We start from the raw sequence: 21149 nt of genomic DNA, 5'->3' as shown, positions 1-21149 counted from the left end.
TGTCCAGGTTCCGAGAGGGTGCGTTTCTGGATTAAGTATCGAATATATTGCTTTCCTTCACTTATACCTCCCGAGGAGATCACGAATGTAAAATTACAGAGAGTCGAGCGCGCACGGATGGTTTCCGGCAGTCGTTCTTCCCGTAAACCATACGCGACTGGAACAGGAAAGGGAGGTAATAACAGTGGCACGTAAAGTGCCCTCCGCCACACACCGTTGGGTGGTTTGCGGAGTATAAATGTAGATGTAGAAACCCCTGCAGCGTTTCCGATATGTTGCGTTTGCTCACCCTCCATGCAGCCTGGGCTTGGCTTTCTCTGATGTTCTTCTCTGCTCACATGAACCACTGTATACGGAGACAACATTTTGGCACAGACAACGAACTGCAGATCAATTTATCGAAGTGACGGAAAGCACAGGCGGCTGTCTTCTATGCAGAGGGTATTGGAAAATTGGTACAACGCTACGACAAATGTTTTAAGGCGGAGTGTTGAAAATGCTGAGAGGCAGCCCGAAGGTGTAGCAAACTATTGCAAAAGAAACATTTTTGATTTTCACTGTGGCTTCGTGATAAACATGTTGCTCCAGACAGCTCTAGAGAGTGAAGGACTATCGCTACGTAGGCCTACGTCGAGGACGATACATCTGACCCTCGAGTTACGTCACGGCCAGCGCTCGGCATATTATAGTACCGGGTTCCACTGACCAGCGGATCAGGTGGCGCCCTGTGAAAGACGATCCATCACTTCCCACGCAAAGCTGATCCGCACAGGGAGGTGCAATATCTGTGCTCCGTTCTCAGAATGGTCATCTTAGTCGAGTCACTTGTACTATCGCGCAGTAAACTGCGCAGGTTCTGGGGCCTAAGGTGTTCGACTAATGCTGAACAGGAGTTATATAAAATTTAATTTGTAGAGACACCGAAGATAAACTCTCATTTCCTCACTCGCATAAGATACCTTCAGCATAATACGTGGTGGCATACACAAATAGTATCAACAGTGTGACTAAGTAAGTAGAAGACACTACGCACCCATAAGTATCCGTACGCTCCGGAAGCGTTTCAGTGGAAGTCTAGTCTTGACTACCACTTTTGCGAAAATGAGATTTTCACTCTGCAGCGGAGTGTGCGCTGATATGAAACTTCCTGGCAGATTAAAACTGTGTGCCGGACCGAGACTCGAACGCGGGACCTTTGCCTTTCGCGGGCAAGTACTCTACCAACTGAGCTACCCAAGCATGACTCACGCCCCGCCCTCACAGCTTTACTTCTGCCAGTACCTCATTTCCTACCTTCCAAACTTCAGGTACTGCTTGGGTAGCTCAGTTGGTAGAGCACTTGCCCGCGAAAGGCAAAGGTCCCGATTTCGAGTCTCGGTCCGGCACACAGTTTTAATCTGCCTGACGTTTCATCACCTGTGCGGTTTACTTGGGATCAGACTGCAAGTTATTCATGGAAACCTGGAAAGAGGACAGCTATCGGCGTGGATCATTGTGAACTGACAGAAAGTAGACATTCCAAATCTTTCCGGAAATGTTCATTTTTGAGTATTGTTCGTGAGTCTAAAAACCTTAGTAGCTTGGATTAACGAAGGAAATAGAGATAATGCAAAGAAGAGCGGCACGTGTTTCCTTAGTCAGCCAGTGAGAACATGCAACAGGAAAATCGTGTGCAACTTAAAGGCTTCCGAGAGAGTACGATCCAAAAGGAAGAAACAAATTACTTCCGTCTTTATGCAGTCCACGCAATGAACATAAATATGACTCTCTAGAAATTAATGCGTACACAGAGACTTATCGAGTGCCTTTATTGCCGCAAACCGTCCACTAATGGACTAGAAAAGTTTTAAAATGCTATTGGTCAGTTACGTCCCCTTCACCATAGACGAGGTGGTGGATTGCTGAGAGCAAAAGCAGGTGTAAATTCTAAGGGGTCTAAGAAGTAAGTTTCTTTCTTACACCTCTGTTGTACGAGTATCTGCTCTGTGATGGTGATACACAAAATGCTGGTTTCCAAAGTGTTACGGAGCAGTCGTAAGACAAAGGACCGCCAGTTCCAATCGCCGTTTGCCGCTCCAGATCAGGGTTTATTGTGATTTGCAAAACTCGGTTAAGACAGACGAATGTCCTATTAAAAAACACGCCGATACCTTTCCCGAGTCCCAGCTTGTGCTGTGCCCCGAATGACCTCGTCAGCTACGCGGTGTTAAACCCTAATGTTCCTCCCAACTCCTCTACGATGGTTAGAGCAACTAAATGAGTGCACTATCCTTGTAAAGCTGTTCCACGACGCCGACGCAACAAAACATGGAAGCAATATTAGGGTTCGAAACTCGTACACAGACCTAGTCTCTGTGACACTTTTGCGTGCTGTGTCGTGATTCGTTACAGCAGGAAGCGTCTCATCACACTTCACAGACCTGTGCTAAGGCTTCATGTGCTATGTAATGGTTTTCGCTTATTCAATTTGTGTAGCTTCTTGAATACAGGAACTAAGTGTAATCCCCGCACCAAACAATTATGGTGCTAAAACATGTACTTGTGCAATTTTTAGTTTATTGATTAGTTTACTGATAATGAGACGATATACACTACTGGCCATTAAAATTGCTACACCAACAAGAAATGCAGATGATAAACGGGTATTCATTCGACAAATATATTATACTAGAACTGACATGTGATTACATTTTCACGCAATTTTGGTGCATAGATCATGAGAAATCGGTACCCAGAACAACCACCTCTCGCCGTAATAACGGCCTTCATACGCCTGGGCATTGGGTCAAACAGAGCTTGGACGGCGTGTACAGGTACAGCTAACCAAGCAGCCTCAACACGATACCACAGTTCATCAAGAGTAGTGACTGGCGTATTGTGACGAGCCAGTTGCTCGGCCACCATTGACCAGACGTTTTCAATTGGTGAGAGCTCTGGAGAATGTGCTGGCCAGGGCAGCAGTCGAACATTTTCTGTATCCAGAAAGGCCCGTACAGGACCTGCAACATGCGGTCGTGAAATATCCTGCTGAAATGTAGGAACTCGCAGGGATCGAATGAAGGGTAGAGCCACGGGTCGCAACACATCTGAAATGTAACGTCCACTGTTCAAAGTGCCGTCAATGCGAACAAGAGATGACCGAGACGTGTAACCAATGGCACCCCATACCTTCACGCTGGTTGATACGCCAGCATGGCGATGACGAATACACGCTTCAAACGTGCGTTCACCGCGATGTCGCCAAACACGGATGCGACCATCATGATGCTGTTAACAGAACCTGGATTCAACAGAACAAATGGCGTTTTGCCATTCGTGCACCCAGGTTCGTCGTTGAGTACACCATCGCAGGCGCTCCTGTCTGTGATGCAGCGTCGAGGGTAACCGCAGCCATGGTCTCCGAGCTGATAGTCCATGCTGCTACAAACGTCGTCGAACTGTTCGTGCAGATGGTTGTTGTCTTGGAAACGTCCCCATCTATTGACTCACGGATCGAGACGTGGCTGCACGATCCGTTACAGCTAAGCGGATAAGAAGCCTGTCATCTCGAGTACCAGTGATATGAGGCCGTTGGGATCCATCACGGCGTTCCGTATCACCCTTCTGAAACCACCGAGTCCATATTCTGCTAAGAGTCATTGGATCTCGACCAACGCGAGGAGCAATGTCCCGATACGATAAACCGCAATCGCGAAAGGCTACAATCCGAGCTTCATCAAAGTCGGAAACGTGATGGTACGCATTTCTCCTCCTTACACGAGGCATCACAACAACGTTTCACCAGGCAACGGCGGTGAACTGCTGTTTGTGTATGAGAAATCGGTTGAAAACTTTCCTCATGTCAGCACGTGTTAGGTGTCGCCACCGGCGCCAACCTTGTGTGAATGTTCTGAAAAGCTAATCATTTGCATATCACAGCATCTTCTTCCTGTCGGTTAAACTTCGTGTCAGTAGCACGTCATCTTCGTGGTGTAGCAACTTTAATGGCCCGTAGTGTATACCTTAAGAGCTAGGAGCACTTGTTCAGTGGACGACATGTTTTCTTACTAGAGAACATGAACAAGTATTCATAGGTCTCAAGATGAGCACTTACAAGCCTCTCTTTACTGGATGTTTTTGCTACTAATTATTGTTACTGTCATATCCATGAATACTGATCATTACTCCTGGAATACCCTGTATTTGTTGTTGGCTCCGTCTTAATATCTATCAGTGTGGGCGCTGAATTTTTGAACACAATGTATATCTACATCTACATCTACATCTACATCTACATGATTACTCTGCAATTCACTTTTAAGTGCTTGGTAGAGGGTTCATCGAACCACAATCATACTATCTCTCTACCATTCCACTCCCGAACAGCGCGCGGGAAAAACGAACACCTAAACCTTTCTGTTCGAGCTCTGATTTCTCTTATTTCGTTTTGATGATCATTACTACCTATGTAGGTTGGGCTCAACAAAATATTTTCGCATTCGGAAGAGAAAACTGGTGACTGAAATTTCGTAAATAGATCTCGCCGCGACGAAAAACGTCTTTGCTTTAATGACTTCCATCCCAACTCGCGTATCATATCTGCCACACTCTCTCCCCTATTACGTGATAATACAAAACGAGCTGCCCTTTTCTGCACCCTTTCGATGTCCTCCGTCAATCCCACCTGGTAAGGATCCCACACCGCGCAGCAATATTCTAACAGAGGACGAACGAGTGTAGTGTAAGCTGTCTCTTTAGTGGACTTGTTACATCTTGTAAGTGTCCTGCCAATGAAAAGCAACCTTTGGCTCGCCTGTCCCGCGATACTATCTATGTGGTCTTTCCAACTGAAGTTGTTCGTGATTTTAACACCCAGTTACTTAGTTGAATTGACAGCCCTGAGAATTGTACTATTTATCGAGTAATCGAATTCCAACGGATTTCTTTTGGAACTCATGTGGATCACCTCACACTTTTCGTTATTTAGCGTCAACTGCCACCTGCCACACCATACAGCAATCTTTTCTAAATCGCTTTGCAACTGATACTGGTCTTCGGATGACCTTACTAGACGGTAAATTACAGCATCATCTGCGAACAACCTAAGAGAACTGCTCAGATTGTCACCCAGGTCATTTATATAGATCAGGAACAGCAGAGGTCCCAGGACGCTTCCCTGGGGAACACCTGATATCACTTCAGTTTTACTCGATGATTTGCCGTCTATTACTACGAAAGGCGATCTTCCTGACAGGAAATCACGAATCCAGTCGCACAACTGAGACGATACTCAGACCCTGGTTGGTTGGTTGGTTTGGGGAAGGAGGCCAGACAGCGTTGTCATCGGTCTCATCGGATTAGGGAAGGATGGGGAAGGAAGTCGGCCGTGCCCTTTCAGAGGAACCATCCCGGCATTGGCCTGGAGTGATTTAGGGAAATCACGGAAAACCTAAATCAGGATGGCCGGACGTGGGATTGAACCGTCGTCCTCCCGAATGCGAATCCAGTGTCTAACCACTGCGCCATCTCGCTCGGTACTCAGACCCTGGAAATACACTAGTTCGAACGGATTAGTTGAGAGAAAGTGTACTAGCAAACAGACACCCACGTCCTCGTGCTAGTACGCATTGTAATTGCGGAACTGCGGTCATGCGGCTTCCGCAATAGACGAATTAATTGCAAACTTTTGTAAGGTCGCTGGTGATGAGGGAGCGAGGCGCGAGTTCTGGCCGCCCCATTTGTTCAATCAGCCCGTGGCTAAAATTGTCCGCTGGCCCAGAGTCGGGCGTTTTAATTTTAGCGGCGTGGCGGCGTGTTGCCGTGTGTGTACTGTGTCCAGTCTCCGCCGTGCCAGCTCACAGCCCGCGACAGTCACTCCCGGTACGAGAACTTGTGTTGCATGCTATGCCTCACCCCACGTGCACGCACGCGATATAACGACGACCGCTGCTGATACGAGCTTACAGTGCCGAGTGGTATCGCGCGATTGCCGATGACATTTCGGAGTCGAGTAGCTAGCGGTGTCTCTCGCATTCGACCGACAGAGCTGAGCTCTTCCCATAGCTTTCGATTTTTCTTCTGTGTTCCAAGAAAACTTCCGCCGATCAGTTGGTTCTTTCGAAAGCCTTACGTAGCATTATTTACACTACGTTGAAAACTCTTGACTTCGGAAATTAATGTGTAATAAAACAAAATTTGCTGCTCGGAATTTAATGTGTAATGAAACAAAATTTGCTGTTCTGCAGATACATGCGTCGTCACTTGTAAAGAAAAAGGATAGGCATATTCAAATTTTAAGGAGTAAATTTACGAATAGTTTGTTGGTTTTGAGTCAATAAACAAATTAATGAATGAGTGTTACTTATGCTGTTGTAGTTAGCAGGCGGCTCCGGCATTATTTCGGCCGTTCTGACCAGCTGCGACAGTTGAATACTGTAGCAGTTATTCCTCTGCGGGCGTACAAGTGCAAATAAGTATTATATGTTTGTTTGCATGGCTATCTTCCACAGTAGCTGTTAAAATCAGTTATTATCTATTTCTTCGTGTTCAGCTTCCTGCAATTCGAGAGAATTTTACACCGGAAGTGTTTCGCTTTTATTTACAAAGCATCTTCTGTGGTCATTCTGCAAATTGGATACATATGTTTGTACATTTTTGGTTGTTTTAGATTAAAAACAGCATTTTGTTTATCAAGTTGGTGTGCAATTTACTTACGGTATTTCTGCCTCTTGTTTACATATTCACCAAATCATTGCTTCATCTCTCGTTGTTATCAGTCTGATGTCGAAAGAAACTTCGTTATACATATACACTTGGCAATCATCGCCTTTTTGCACTGCTTCTTACGCGAGTTTGCGTTATTTACACTTCACCTCACTTTCGGAAATAGAACACATACGTAACTTCAGTTCTATTTCCAAAAGTGAACTGAAGTGTAAGAAAAAATACAGAATGGCGAAAACGGACAAGTGTGTATGTGTAACAAAGTTTCTTTCGACATAATACTCTGACAAAAAGGAGAGGAGAAGCAATGGTTTGGAGAAAATTTAAACAAGAGGCAGAAAAACCGTAAGTAAACTGCTCACCAACTTCGTAAACAAAATGCTGTTTTTAATCTAAAACAACCAAAAGTGCACAAACGTATGTATAAAATTTGCAGGATGACCACATAAATGCTTAGTAAATAAAAGCGAAACGTGTCTGGTGTAAAATTATGTTTAATTAATTTCAGTAAGCTTAAGACGGAGAAACCAATAATCATCTAGGCAACTAAGTATTTTTTACAATTAATATTCTTTCGAAGACAGGATTTGTGATGCATTTTAGACGAAACGCACGATCTGAAAGCAAGTCATAGATAGAGTTTTACTGAATCTATTTAATTTTAACTAAAAGACATGAGACTATAATTCCATGACAGTGCGTAGAGTGTTTGAAGCCCCTAAGGGGAGACTTTTGCTTGGCTTGTTTATTACATGCTGCATTCTCCGATCTCATCTCTCTTCCCGCCCATAGTGCATCATTATGATAGAGTTTCTTCAGTTGTGAAGTAGGACGGACTTTTAATGCTCCATTAATGACATAATCAGCACAGATGATAGACTATTAATTTCGTGTGACAAGTTTTGTATCGGATTTAGTGTGTTGTTTATTAGACAGTCCTTCCACTACTATTGTGGAACGTGAAAGAACACCTACGTAATCTAAAATCGAATTCTGGTCGAGTTTATAAAAGAATATAATCTCAGAACCTTAGCACTCCTTCGCTTCGCTATTTCTCAACTGACGGAAGCAACAATAGCATAATGCAGTGTACTGAACATATATATATATACGAACATAACTTTAAGTGTTTAATGTGATATACAATAAAATACTGTCGTAGTTGGCGCCCTGTGCAGATTCTCGTAGGGATGCAGATGTTCGTTTATGATCATGCAAAACGCTGGAGCTGTTTTTTGAGTGACGTTGGTTTCATATTCTTGCCCGCTTCCCTTTTCGACGCCTCTTAAGGTGTATGCAGGTGGTTTCTTCAGTCACCAATGGTATATATTTTTTTCCAACGTTTCTAAAATTCCAATGACTTCCTTTTCATAGGGACGCTTGCGTATTATCATTTCGAAGTACGATAACACGCTCAACGAAAAAATTAGGGTGAAAAATTTGGGTTATCACAGATTTTTGTGCAGTGGTAGGGGGAAGTGTCATGAACACATACTAAAACTCTTGACAGGTGGGGTGGAAGCTTGGTGCGCGGGGGCGAGAGCGACAGGGGTGGGGGACGTAGGTAAATATCTGGATATCTACAATGTTAGAGGGAAACAGATTCATTCTCATACCGTATGGCAGCTGCAGCCCTCTTCTGGGAGCTTTTCAGTTTACAGACAGACTGTGCATCTCCAGCGTTTCCCGTCCAGTTCTCTCATGTAAGCAGACAAAATAATTTCACTGAGCTCTTATTTACATAGTGGAGGTTATCTCCAGTTTATTGAGTGAGTATTTATTTGCTACTGTTAAATTAGCTATTACATAAAAAATCTGAACAGTTCGAGCTGTCAGCTGTCTACCGCACTGTACAGCCTGCCCCAAGTGCAGCATGCTGTCGGTATGTATTAGACAAAGTAGATTTCATTGTCTCCTCTCTCAGTGGCTGGAGTACTTTTCGCACCTTGAGGGTACCATATGCGTCACCTCACAATCAGCTCTCCCAACATCTTAAGAGGCCCAAAAGTAATAACAGAATTTTTAAAAAAATGGTTCAAATGGCTCTGAGCACTATGGGACTTAACACCTAAGGTCATCAGTCCTCCTAGAATTTAGAATTACTTAAACCTAACTAACCTAAGGACATCACACACATCCATGCACGAGGCGGGATTCGAACCCGCGACCGTAGCAGTCGCGCGGTTCCGGACTGAAGCGCCTAGAACCGTTCGGCCCCCGCAGCTGGCACAATTCATGGTGAGTGAAGTACAGCAACGTTCTGGTCATTCGTTAATTCACCGACAAGTGACTACAACACAGTTACACTGCTTTACAATATGCTGTCAACAACAGACAGTAGCAAAAAATGTTCAAATGTGTGTGAAATCTTATGGGACTTAACTGCTACGGTCATCAGTCCCTAGGCTTATACACTACGTAACCTAAATTATCCTAAGGACAAACACACACACCCAAGCCCGAGGGAGGACTCGAACCTCCGCCGGGACCAGCCGCACAGTCCATGACTGCAACGCCCTAGACCGCTCGGGTAATCCCGCGCGGCAGGCAGTATCAAGAGTCCACTTTCACCAATTCAGTTTCTTGCCCGGCAGCACTACATTGGTCACTGATAACATCACATTTAGAAATTGAGCACGTCTCAGCCACTGTTTATGTGAACGTATTTCACTTAATTGCTCACTAAACAACTAAAATTAAGTACTCACTTAATAAACTGAAAAGGCCCTTGGGCGCATTTTCTTTGGTGTTACAGCACATATTTCCAATTTAGTTTTTTCAGTGTGTAGCTGGGGTCAGCCCAGACAAATCCTGGAACTCCTGCTCATCTCGTTTTTCATAGGACGCTCAGCGTCGACGGAAACCTTCGGTTTGTTTCCCATTACAAACAAAATAATTTTTGAATGGGAATTTTACGATCCCATTTGATACAGTGGTCCAAAATTAGTCTAGTGCATTATTCGTTTTATCGCTATGCGTTAACAGGAATAATACAACACGAAGAATAATCCGTACTTCAGCGGCGACTGCAAATTAGCAGCAGTCAGTGCGGATCTAGGCGTTGCTGGAGCAGCATTTGTGAGTTGATGTTTGGTTTGGGGGGCGCTCAACTGCGTGGTTATCAGCGCCCGTACAATTTCCCAACCTTTGCTCAGTCCAATTTCGCCACTTTCCTGGATGATGATGAAATGATGAGGACAACACAAACACCCAGTCATCTCGAGGCAGGTGAAAATCCCTGACCCCGCCGGGAATCGAACCCGGGACCCGGTGCTCGGGAAGCGAGAACGCTACCGCGAGACCACGAGCGGCGGACAGCAGCATTTGTGTTTGACTGTCCCTGTTAACGCACATCGATATAACGAATATCGCACTAGAATAATTTGTGACCGCTGTGACGAATCAGCACGTAAAATTCCGCTCTAAATGCAATTTTGTTTCTAATGGAATGCAAACTGACGCTCTTCATAGACCGCGGCGTCGCATGGTAAACGTGATGAGCAGCATTTGCCCGGGCTGAGCCCAGGTACGCACTGCACAAATTGAATTGAAAATATCTGCTGGAACACCAGAGAAAATGCGCCTGGCGACTCTTGGGAGAGATACCCTGTATGAACCCGTGCTCGGGTATGTACGTAACAGAACTGGACAGAAAGGCTTGTGAATATATAGTCTCCAGAATGAGATTTTCACTCTGCAGCGGAGTGTGCGCTGATATGAAACTTCCTGGCAGATTAAAACTGTGTGCCCGACCGAGACTCGAACTCGGGACCTTTGCCTTTCGCGGGCAAGTGCTCTACCATCTGAGCTACCGAAGCACGACTCAGGAAGTTTCATATCAGCGCACACTCCGCTGCAGAGTGAAAATCTCATTCTGGAAACATCCCCCAGGCTGTGGCTAAGCCATGTCTCCGTAATATCCTTTCTTTCATGAGTGCTAGTTCTGCAAGGTTCGCAGGAGAGCTTCTGTAAAGTTTGGAAGGTAGGAGACGAGATACTGGCAGAAGTAAAGCTGTGAGTACCGGGCGTGAGTCGTGCTTCGGTAGCTCAGATGGTAGGGCACTTGCCCGCGAAAGGCAAAGGTCCCGAGTTCGAGTCTCGGTCGGGCACACAGTTTTAATCTGCCAGGAAGTTTCAATATATAGTCTGTCTATGAACAGGAAAGTAAGCAGCGCTCGTGGTGGAAGAAGTCGCCTTACGTAGAACGACTAAGAATCAATTTTCCATAGAGCAGTGTAGAACAGTGTGCAGAAATATACATACAATCTGTCCATATGACTTTCTTGTGTTTGTACTATTAGCAAGTCGTATCTATGTTTAATGTAGAGTTAAAAACTTTGTGGGAAACAACATCTCCTCCCCCTACTACGTCTCCGGTTTTAATATTTTTTGTGGGATCTGAAATTTAAAAACCTCTCTCACACCGGCCTGATTTAGCTTCACTGATCAGGATAGTAAAAAACATGCGTATATTAAGGGAATTTTCATTCACAAAGCAGGCTTATCGCATTCACACAGTTCAATACTGTTCTATCCTGATTAAATTGAGCTTAACTTAAATTCCATAAGGCAGTGAAGCAATTTCGAAGTCTCGGTGCGACGAAAATTGTCAGTCTATCTCCTGAAAACATTTTTAATAATTATTAACTTTCGGTGATCACATGGGGAAGACCGGAGATCTGCTGGTAAGACCGTGTTAGCCCATTTATTGAAAGTAATAAACTGGATATCTTGAGCGTACAAAACGGCAGATTCGTCCAATGTAAATCAAACGTTCCCCACTGAACCCGTGCAACACAGCGTAGTAAGGAGACACTGTCAATAATAATCAGTTAAATAATACACTTACTTTAGTTTAGTTCATGTATTAAATTCCTTCTCATACAGAATCTCATCAAGATGGCGACTAGCTCAACAATACATACATATACATCTTAGTTCTTTCATGGCTAATCGGCAAGATCTGAATCATTCTTTTCATAAGAGAAAACATAGATAGCAGAGAAGCTATTCCATGGAGTAAATGCACGCTCCAAGGAATAATAGGGCTTGAAACTACTTTGCATTGATAAGCATCGTATATTAAAGTTTAGGAATCGGTAAGATAAGAAGAGATATTTCGAGATATGTACTGAGTTATATAATTTATAAAATTTCTGAAAATATCGCGGAGAGACCGCTGCAAGAGACATTACACGGTGATTCTTAACGAGGATCGGTATAACTTTGTGGAACACCATGTAGGGCCTTTCTGTGAGGCAGTGCGGTAAAGAGAATGGGGACTTGCCCGCTCGCTCATAATGTTGCTGACCTATGAAGGGGGGAAATGAGTGATCACTATCCGGCGACCTACCTTCCCTCACGCTTCTTAACATCCACCCTTGCCGTTCCACCCTGTTACACCCCCAAAACACAAGTTATCCCTTAACATGGCTCTGCTGCACTTAGATGTGTTATGCACATGTAATATCTACTCTTAACCCACTTCATTCAACAATAAATGTCACTTTTATACTATTAAAACACTATTTTTAATAAACTGCGATTTTTCCATTCCCTCCAACGTGCAAACTGTTAGTCCTAGAGAAAAATCGAATAGGACCGTCTTGTTGTAGGAAATGTAATGTAGTTTAACTTCGTAGCTGGAAACATTTTCACTAGATGCCGCGGAATTCGAGATATTCAAGAAAAACCTGAAAAAGTCGCCTTTACATGCTCCCTCCGGCCCCCACCCCCTCACTCCCACATTCCCTCGGTCAGGATTTTAATATGTTGTTCTTCACACTCCCCCTATCACCGTACAAAAATTTGCAATTACACGAATTTTTCCATCCCAGTCGACATTTTCATTGACTGGACTACAATGAAGACAGGAGTAATTGTGGAAAGCAACCGCCTCATAGGCGAACGGTCAACTAGCGTTTTCTTAGGAGCCCATCACCGCTCTCCAATCGTTTATCAGTGTCGAGTTATATATATAACTGATGGTTTTTGCTGCAAAAACCAGACCAGTCACAAAATACACATTCTGAGAAAACTGAAAAACAAAATTTGACATCTACAGGTGTGTATTTTTGAGATTATATAAGACAATGTTACTGACTTATGGCCCTGTATTTTATGTGCAATATATAAAAATTTGATATTAAATATATAGACATAAATAAATCAAAATTGCAATTATAAATATTTGGACTTACCTGGTTGTCGCACCAAAGACTTTAATTATAAACTCGGGTGACGTAAATTTTGTCAGCTGTTCGTTCTCATTTGCTGTAATCGTTTCCTGTTGAAGACAGCAACACACGCAGCTACGATATTCTGTACAATAGAAGGTCGTTCGAAACTGTATCGTCAACGTAAATTTTCATTATCTATTGACCTAGGTTTCTAAGAAATTTTACATGTTTACGTATAAGATGAAGTAGAGAACGCATAACCAAGGTCCGTTCCAAGTTAATGACGGAAGCGTGAGGAATAAGTATGAGGAGGAACGGACATATGGCGTGAAGATACATAGAGACACCAACGAATGCTATTCCTTTGTCTGCCTCCCTTTTTTTTTCTTCGTAGGCCGAACGACCCTAACACACGATCTCACAAGTACGCTACGCACAGAGCGAGCGAGACAAAGTAGAATGTGTCGGATCAAACGATGCCAAGCCGCCCAGCCGCGCTATGATCGCGCGTCGCTCCAATTCGTGTTGTGACACACAAGTTAGTTAGGAAGATGACAGAGCAGTTTAGTAGATTGAAGTCTTAGCTGCTATCATAACTGCCAAACTAGAGAGTTTTTTTTTTTTAGTTTCAACACGTTTAAGGTTGATCTAACAAAATAACGGTAATTGATTATTAATAAACGATTGAGAATATCGAATTGACTCTGTTTCCATTTAAAATAGATATTCCAGCTTCTGGGACAAAATGTGCACCTAAGTACAGCACCGAGTTCGGCTTTTCTATTTTTGGACCTGGCAACAATATGTATGTGAGAATGCTTCTTGATAGACGACCTTGGTAATAAAGTTTCTCCAGACTGACAATTTTACCACATATCAAATGAATTAGTAAGCTGGCTAGATGTGCTCTGGTGTCTTTATTTGCTTGCGATAGACATCTTGATAGAACATCCTATCGAAAATTGCAAGGGATACTGATTAAATGACTGTTTATTTTTCTTTTGTGGTCACTTCTTGTTTGAATCATCTTATTGGCTGATGTTTATGCTGTCTGAAATCAGTATTCAGGTACATTTGAAACAACAACAATCACAACAAAGAAAATTAATTGATATAGAATTTAGACCGAATAACATTTTTCGACATAAGGCCCTTACTTAAAAGCAAAATAAATACCCTCTCGCTAACTGGTTTTCAGCAATACTCTACCGTTTTCGGCTTAAATTAAGTCACTACTTATAACTGGATGGTCTCTCTAGTTTTTCAGGCTGATATTGAGCAACAGGATTTGAGCATCTGAATGTTTTTGACTGAAGACAGTTCTTAATCTCTGTACACATAACCAATTACCGAAGTAATGTGTGTTTGCAAAAGGTGGAGGTCATCACATACTTTCGGAAACCACCAGTAAAAACCATTTAGTAATAATGAACTGTGGGTAGAAGACAGTAATCGGTTGGCTTGAAGTAGAGGAGTAGACTGCAAATCGTGCCATGCAGCTATAAGAAACTGACCTCAACATCATGCCTAACTGCATTCAGCTTTTGTTCCCCATTGCTTGCCTCAAACAACGTAGGAATTGACAAAATTGTTCCTCGAACAAAACTGCGATGGTTTCATTCTTCTTCCATTGTTTGACCAGCAACAAGAAAAGATGTCATTACACTGATTTTGGAGCAGGTGTATTGTGTATATAGAGACGATAAAACATTGTTACAAAACTTAGTGTAACCAATTGTAACCCAACGTGGAAATATTTGTTTGCAGTATATCTCAACGGTGGGTTCATGTGCTGGCAAGCAGCCCTTTTCACACCCATTGAAAGAGTGGCTATTTCAAACATGGGTTATCTGAAATCTAACATACAAAATAATAGCTTAAAACTGCAGTTAACGTAACGTGCTAGTTCACTGTATTAGACGATATAATGGCAGTTATTGCTGAAGAGGTATTATTATCGAGGTGCGCTGTAATGAATAACATGTAGCTATGCGTTACGTAAGTCTTCGTTCCGATATGTTTTTCACTGTCAAGTGAAATAAGTGGAGGTTGTGGTATCCACATCTCCATTGACTGATAATTTCAAGTGTCGTTGCCCCCAGGACTACCCATTGGTGCCACTAGAAAACGTAAAACATTATGCAGTTAGAACACAATATTCACCGCAACTATACACTTTTTTTGAGGTCTTACTACAAATGGCTCTGAGCACTATGGGACTCAACTTCTGAGGTCATTAGTCCCCTAGAACTTAGAACTAGTTAAACCTAACAAACCTAAGGACATCACACACATCCATGCCCGAGGCAGGACTCGAACCTGAGACCGTAGCGGTCTCGCGGTGTCAGACTGCAGCGCCTAGAATCGCACGGGCACTTCGGCCGGCGGTCTTATTACATTTAACGCTTCTACTTCCTGTGTTTTTTTCACGGATTTATTTCAGACGAAATACTTGTGTTACACTATTTCCACGCGAGAACTTATTGAATTATCTCCAGAACTGCAATGGAATTAGAATGAATTTTCGTACAGCAATAAGCCATTTTCGAACGTCTGGTGTTTTTTAAGTTAATAGTTGACCGGAGCTGGCGGTCTAGATCATCGTATTCGGGTTCGATTTCCGTCCGCATCGGAGATTTTCTTCGTTCGAAGACTGGGTTTTTGTATTGTTCTAATCATTTCACCTCATCTTCAGTGACGCGTAAGTAGACGAAGTTGCGACAAATAGTAAGACTTGCACCAAGCAAGGACCATAATGCCGTACGATTACTTCCTTTTCGTTATTTGATAATTTACCATTCATAGACACGTCATCGACCAAGCTGTTCATAGTCCATTACAGTGCTCTGACCTCATGCTGGACATGGCCCTGAATTTTCTGCATCTCGACCTATCAGGGATACACATATACAGTCTTTGTCGCACGGGATATCAACAGAGGGTGTTTCCGAGAGAGATTCGAATATTTAGGCTTACTCTGTTGACCACATTCGGCCATGTATTGGGACATTTATTTCTGTATTATAGAATTTAAAACAGGGCGTGGACAGGTATGATTACGCGACATATCTCAGTATTGATGTCTTTCTTGGCTATTACACAGATGTTTTCGATATCATCTACTGTGTCTGGAAGCAGTAGAAAAAAATGACACACCTTCCTCCACCGTCTGAATGGTAACACTTCATCTTGGAATAGACTATCGAAGCCGTTTTTTACTGCCTTTGTCTTCACGTTCGCCAAATAAAATAGTCTGGAGATGAGGTCACTTAGCGAGAAGATACGCAGAGTCCCCCGAAAACCAATAGCAATGCTAATATCTCAGAAATACATTGGACCTCTCCTTGTGATTTCATATCTTGACGTAAGGAAAGTCTGTATGCAGCTCCGGTATTTTTAGAGACTAGTTGTGCGGCCAGCCGAAAAAAATGTTCAAATGTGTGTGAAATCTTATGGGACTTAACTGCTGAAGTCATCAGTCCCTAAGCTTACACACTACTTAACCTAAATTATCCTAAGGACAAACACACACACCCAAGCCCGAGGGAGGACTCGAACCTCCGTCGGGACCAGCCGCACAGTCCATGACCGCAGCGTCTAAGACCGTTCGGCTAATCACGCGCGACCAGGCCAGCCGAATGACTCTAATTCGATCTTTTATTCTGACAAAGTACGGGATCATAGTGCACGCAGCCTCGTGAGGGTAATGAGTAGCTATATGAACGAAAAGTATCAACTCCAGTTCAGCAAGTCGGCATAAAAACCAGAGAACAGTTTTGTTATCCATTTGACCTTCCACAGAGCTGTGCAATGGCGGATTAGGGAGAGGATGAAGCAATGTGTCATCTCTCGGTCCTTGTTGGTTGGTTTGGGGAAGGAGACCAGACAGCGTGGTCATCGGTCTCATCGGATTAGGGAAGGATTGGGAAGGAAGTCGGCCGTGCCCTTGCAGAGGAACCATCCCGGCATTTGCCTGGAGTGATTTAGGGAAATCACGGAAAACCTAAATCAGGATGGCCGGACGCGGGATTGAACCGTCGTCCTCCCGAATGCGAGTCCAGTGTCTAACCATTGCGCCACCCCACTCTCTCGGTCCTGGCCGTGTAGTTAGTTTTAATGTCGACTTGTACGGCATCAGTTTTACGTATTTTACGTATTGCGAGTATCCGTTCCTTTTAACACGAGCGCCTTTCTGGTGTGGATGCGCGAGTCGTGTCAGCCACCATCCGCGTTGTTGACGTCCACGGTCAACTGACAGCTCTAAAATCCTGAGCATGCTGAAGACCACGCTTGCGGGATGTGGTGTCGTCTGCTAAAATAGGGAAGTATCCGATTCTCGTCCCTTTCACCCATGTTTTAATAATACATTTTGTGTCTTCTTAACCTCGATTTCATTGTTTACAAAGTTTTGGTGACATACTGCAACGCTTGCATGAGGACAGGATATTTTTCCTGCTAGTGTTCTAGACCGAATATCTGAAAGCAAAAAGAAACTTAGATTTTACAATACACCGGCAAAGAAAAACTCGCCCTATACATAAATATGAATGCAAAAGATGAAAAATGTGTATACTGACAATTACGTCAACAGTGAAAAATTCAGCTCTATTCAGCATGAAAAATACAGGTCTTTGATTATATTTGGTAAGACAACAAGACAACACCGAGGATAAAGCTAAAAGGCGCTATGTGTTGCCTTGTAAATATTGTTTGGCGCGCTATTATGTATGTATTTCCTCAAGAAAGTAAATTTGATGTTTCGAAATGTTTGGACGACACTTCTCTAACATTTCCGTTCTCAGCAATGTCGAGTATTTAACATAAGCCTTTCTTTCGAATATCCACTACGAATTTTGTCGTTGTAGTATTTATATTCTATTATAACTGTCATTGAAATGAGTCCTCATAACGTCACTTTCACCGTTAAGTTGCCAACTTGCACAGCAGGTACCACTTGCAACATACTCAATTATACACGATTTTGGAATAACATTGTCGATGAATTTTTAAATTGACATCACTTCTCGCCATCGTCTGTACTTAATATTTATTATACTTTTCAGAAATGTAATTTCGAATTTTAAGTCATTTTTAAGTGGTTAAGGTGCAGGAAACACATCGGTTGCCAACTTGTGTGAAATAAATAAAAACGATGCAAGCCGATACGACGTAAGTCAGCATTCGTCACATAAACTATCTAACCACGTAAACTGTCTAACCACGATCTCATTCCTCTGTGAGGGATGACAGACAGTACAGTGGAGATATCACATACACTACTGACCATTAAAATTGCTACATGACGAAGATGACGTGCTACGGACACGAAATTTAACCGACAGGAAGAAGATGCTGTGATATGCAAATGATTAGCTTTTCAGAGCATTCACACAAGGTTGGCGCCGGTGGGGCACCTACAACGTGCCCACATGAGGAAAGTTTCCAACCGATTTCTCATACACAAAAACCAGTTGACCGGAGTTGCGTGGTGAAACGTTGTTGTGATGCTTCGTGTAAGGAGGAGAAATACGTATCATCACGTTTCCGACTTTGATAAAGGTCGGATTGTAGCCTATCGCGATTGCGGTTTATCGTATCGCGACATTGCTGCCCGCGTTGGTCGAGAGCCAATGACTGTTAGCAGAATATGGAATCGCTGGGTTCAGGAGGGTAATACGGAACACCGTGCTGGGACCCAACGGCCTTGTATCACTAGCAGTCGAGATGACACGCACCTTACCCGCATGGCTGTAACGAATCGTGCAGCCACGTCTCAGTCCCTGAATCAACAGATGGGGACGTCTGCAAGACAACAACCATCTGCACAAACAGTTAGACGACGTTTGCAGCAGCATGGACTATCAGCTCGGAGACCATGGCTGCGGTTACCCTTCACGCTGCATCACAGACAGGAGCGCCTGGGTGCACGAATGGCAAAACGTTATTTTTTCGGATGAATGCAGGTTCTGTTTACAGCATCGCGATGGTCGCATCCGTGTTTGGCGACATCGCGGTGAACGCACATTAGAAGCGTGTATTCGTCATCGCCATACTGGCGTATCACCCGGCGTGATGGTATGGGGCGCCATTGGTTACACATCTCGGTTACCTCTTGTTCGCGTTGACGACACTTTGGACAGTGGGCGTTACAATTCAGATGTGTTACGACCCGTGGCTCTACCCTTCATTCGATCCCTACGAAACCCTACATTTCAGCAGGATAATGCACGACCGCATGTCGCAGGTCATGCACGGGCCTTCCTGGATACAGAAAATGTTCGACTGCTGCCCTGGCCAGCACATTCTCCAGGTGTCTCACCACTTGAAAACGTCTGATCAATGGTGGTCGAGCAACTGGCTCGTCACAATACGCCAGTCACTACTCTTGATGAATTGTGGTATCGTGTTGAAGCTACATGGGCAGCTGTACCTGTACCCGCCATCCAAGCTCTGTTTGACTCAGTGCCCAGGCGTATCAAGGCCGCTATTACGGCCAGAAGTGGTTGTTCTGGGTACTGATTTCTCAGGATCTATGCACCCAAATTGCGTGAAAATGTAATCACATGTCAGTTCTAGTATAATATATTAGTCCAATGAATACCCGTTTATCATCTGCATTTCTTCTTGGTGTAGCAGTTTTAATGGCCAGTAGTGTATTAATACGGAACACTCCCCGCATTCGATGTCATCTTCACTGTACTGTAAAACAGCGTAGTAAATTCTGGATTGGGGTGGCGTATGTGTCGAATGCTGACACGCGTCATGTAAGGTCATAAGCTTTTATTTATTTAACTAAAATTGACAACTACAGTGTTTTCAACACCTTAGCCTTAAATTTCGGAATCGCAGTTTTGGAAATTTTAATAAATGGTACAGTCGATGGCGAATACGACACCATTTAAAAACGTGCCATGTGGTTACCACGTTTGTAAAGAGAAACAATCACAGGTGACAGGCGAGTCGTGGTACGAGTAAAAAACGCCAAGGCCACTGCGGTAGACTCACTTGTCACAAGTAGTCGATTGAGACGAGAAAGTCATTCGCGTAAAAGGCGCACTAAAGGGTACCGCGAGGTCGCCTCCATTCGAACATTTTACGAAAGAAATGCTCGTATGTAATAGGATTGGGACTGCTTTTGTAGAGTCTAGTGAGCGACGTAAGTGCGAGCGATTGACGAGACGGAAGCAGTAAAGTTGTTTGGGGTGAGGGCGGCTACGCGTGTATTTTTGCGACGTTGCTCGCGCTGGAAGCAGTGGAGGGGGGAGCTAGGAGGCCTCGCGCGCCTACCGCTTGCCGCCTGCCGCCGACCGCTGGGACGTGCACACTCTCTGCTCCTCCTCTCCCCGTAATGCAATTCATCGAGTGCAGCTCTAACGTGTGAACTTGATCTCTCATTCCTGTTGCTCCTGCGCTTCTGCGGCCAAGGTGGCAACGAACGCCCGCGCACGCGACGTCGAAGACGCTCCGATGTTCAAGAAGAAGTTCCCGTCGCTGTCCAGCCTGGGGGTAAGCTCGCCGCATCATGCATACTAACCATAAGAATGTCCTTTTCATTGTAGAGTAATTTACGCTTTCGACACTTTTTCAGAAATCTAAATTGTCGTCCAGTATAACGACAGCTCTTACTGTCATTACCGCGAAATTTTTCAGTTGCGAGTGCTGTGCCAACTCTTTTTCTTATACAAACGGTCTTTATTCGACAGAGTTCTAACGGTATCGTTGCGCTCGTGCTCTTGCGGTAGATTTCTCGCTTCCCGCGCACGTGGTCCCGGGTTCGATTCCCGGCGGAGTCAGGGATTTTCTCTGCCTCGAGATGACTGGGTGTTGTGTGTCTTTCATCATCATTGACTCGCCAGTCGCTGAAGTGGCGTCAGCTAAAAAGGACTTGCAATTCCGGCGGCCAACAATGCCGTACGATCATTTCATTTCATAACTACTCAGTTATCCAACAAAGTTCATCTTTAAATTCTTGACTCCGTAGCGTGATGTATCTGAGCCAATACAGAAAGACATCCGTGTACCTGTCATTAAAATCGTTCTGGGTGTACTGTAAAGCACTCTTCTGTAGTACTTAAAATGCTAAAATCATTAAAATAAGCGACGTTTCAGCAGTGTTGCGTGGCATTCCCCAGGAAGGTGTAACTTCAATATATTGCACGCACTTACGACAATGGTCCAAACGCAACGCGTTCGAACACCCAGAAATTACTCTGCATAAGTTGACGCAGGAGTATACCTAGAAGAATTTTAATGAGAGTGACAACGGCC

At 43.9% G+C, this 21149-nt stretch overlaps 1 protein-coding gene across 5 annotated transcripts in view; it reads left to right on the top strand.

Annotated features, from left to right (window-relative positions):
- Nucleotides 1-21149, top strand: part of LOC126183202 (ankyrin-3-like) — an 892753-nt gene that overhangs the window by 21837 nt on the left and 849767 nt on the right. For 4 of the 5 annotated variants that reach the window (XM_049924970.1, XM_049924973.1, XM_049924972.1 and 1 more), the window contains exons 1-2: nucleotides 5824-5859; nucleotides 20307-20387. The exons of the other annotated variant lie outside the window; for it this stretch is intronic. In XM_049924970.1, coding sequence (XP_049780927.1) covers nucleotides 20349-20387 — 39 coding nt within the window. In that variant the 5' untranslated portion in view covers nucleotides 5824-5859; nucleotides 20307-20348. Of the gene's footprint in view, nucleotides 1-5823; nucleotides 5860-20306; nucleotides 20388-21149 lie in introns of those variants that run through there. 5 annotated transcript variants of the gene reach the window in all.

The sequence above is a fragment of the Schistocerca cancellata genome, chromosome 4 (assembly GCF_023864275.1).
Source record: "Schistocerca cancellata isolate TAMUIC-IGC-003103 chromosome 4, iqSchCanc2.1, whole genome shotgun sequence".
Lineage (NCBI taxonomy): Eukaryota > Metazoa > Arthropoda > Insecta > Orthoptera > Acrididae > Schistocerca > Schistocerca cancellata.
The sequence above is the reverse complement of the archived record's forward strand: the minus strand, read 5'-3'. Positions and strand labels throughout refer to the sequence as shown.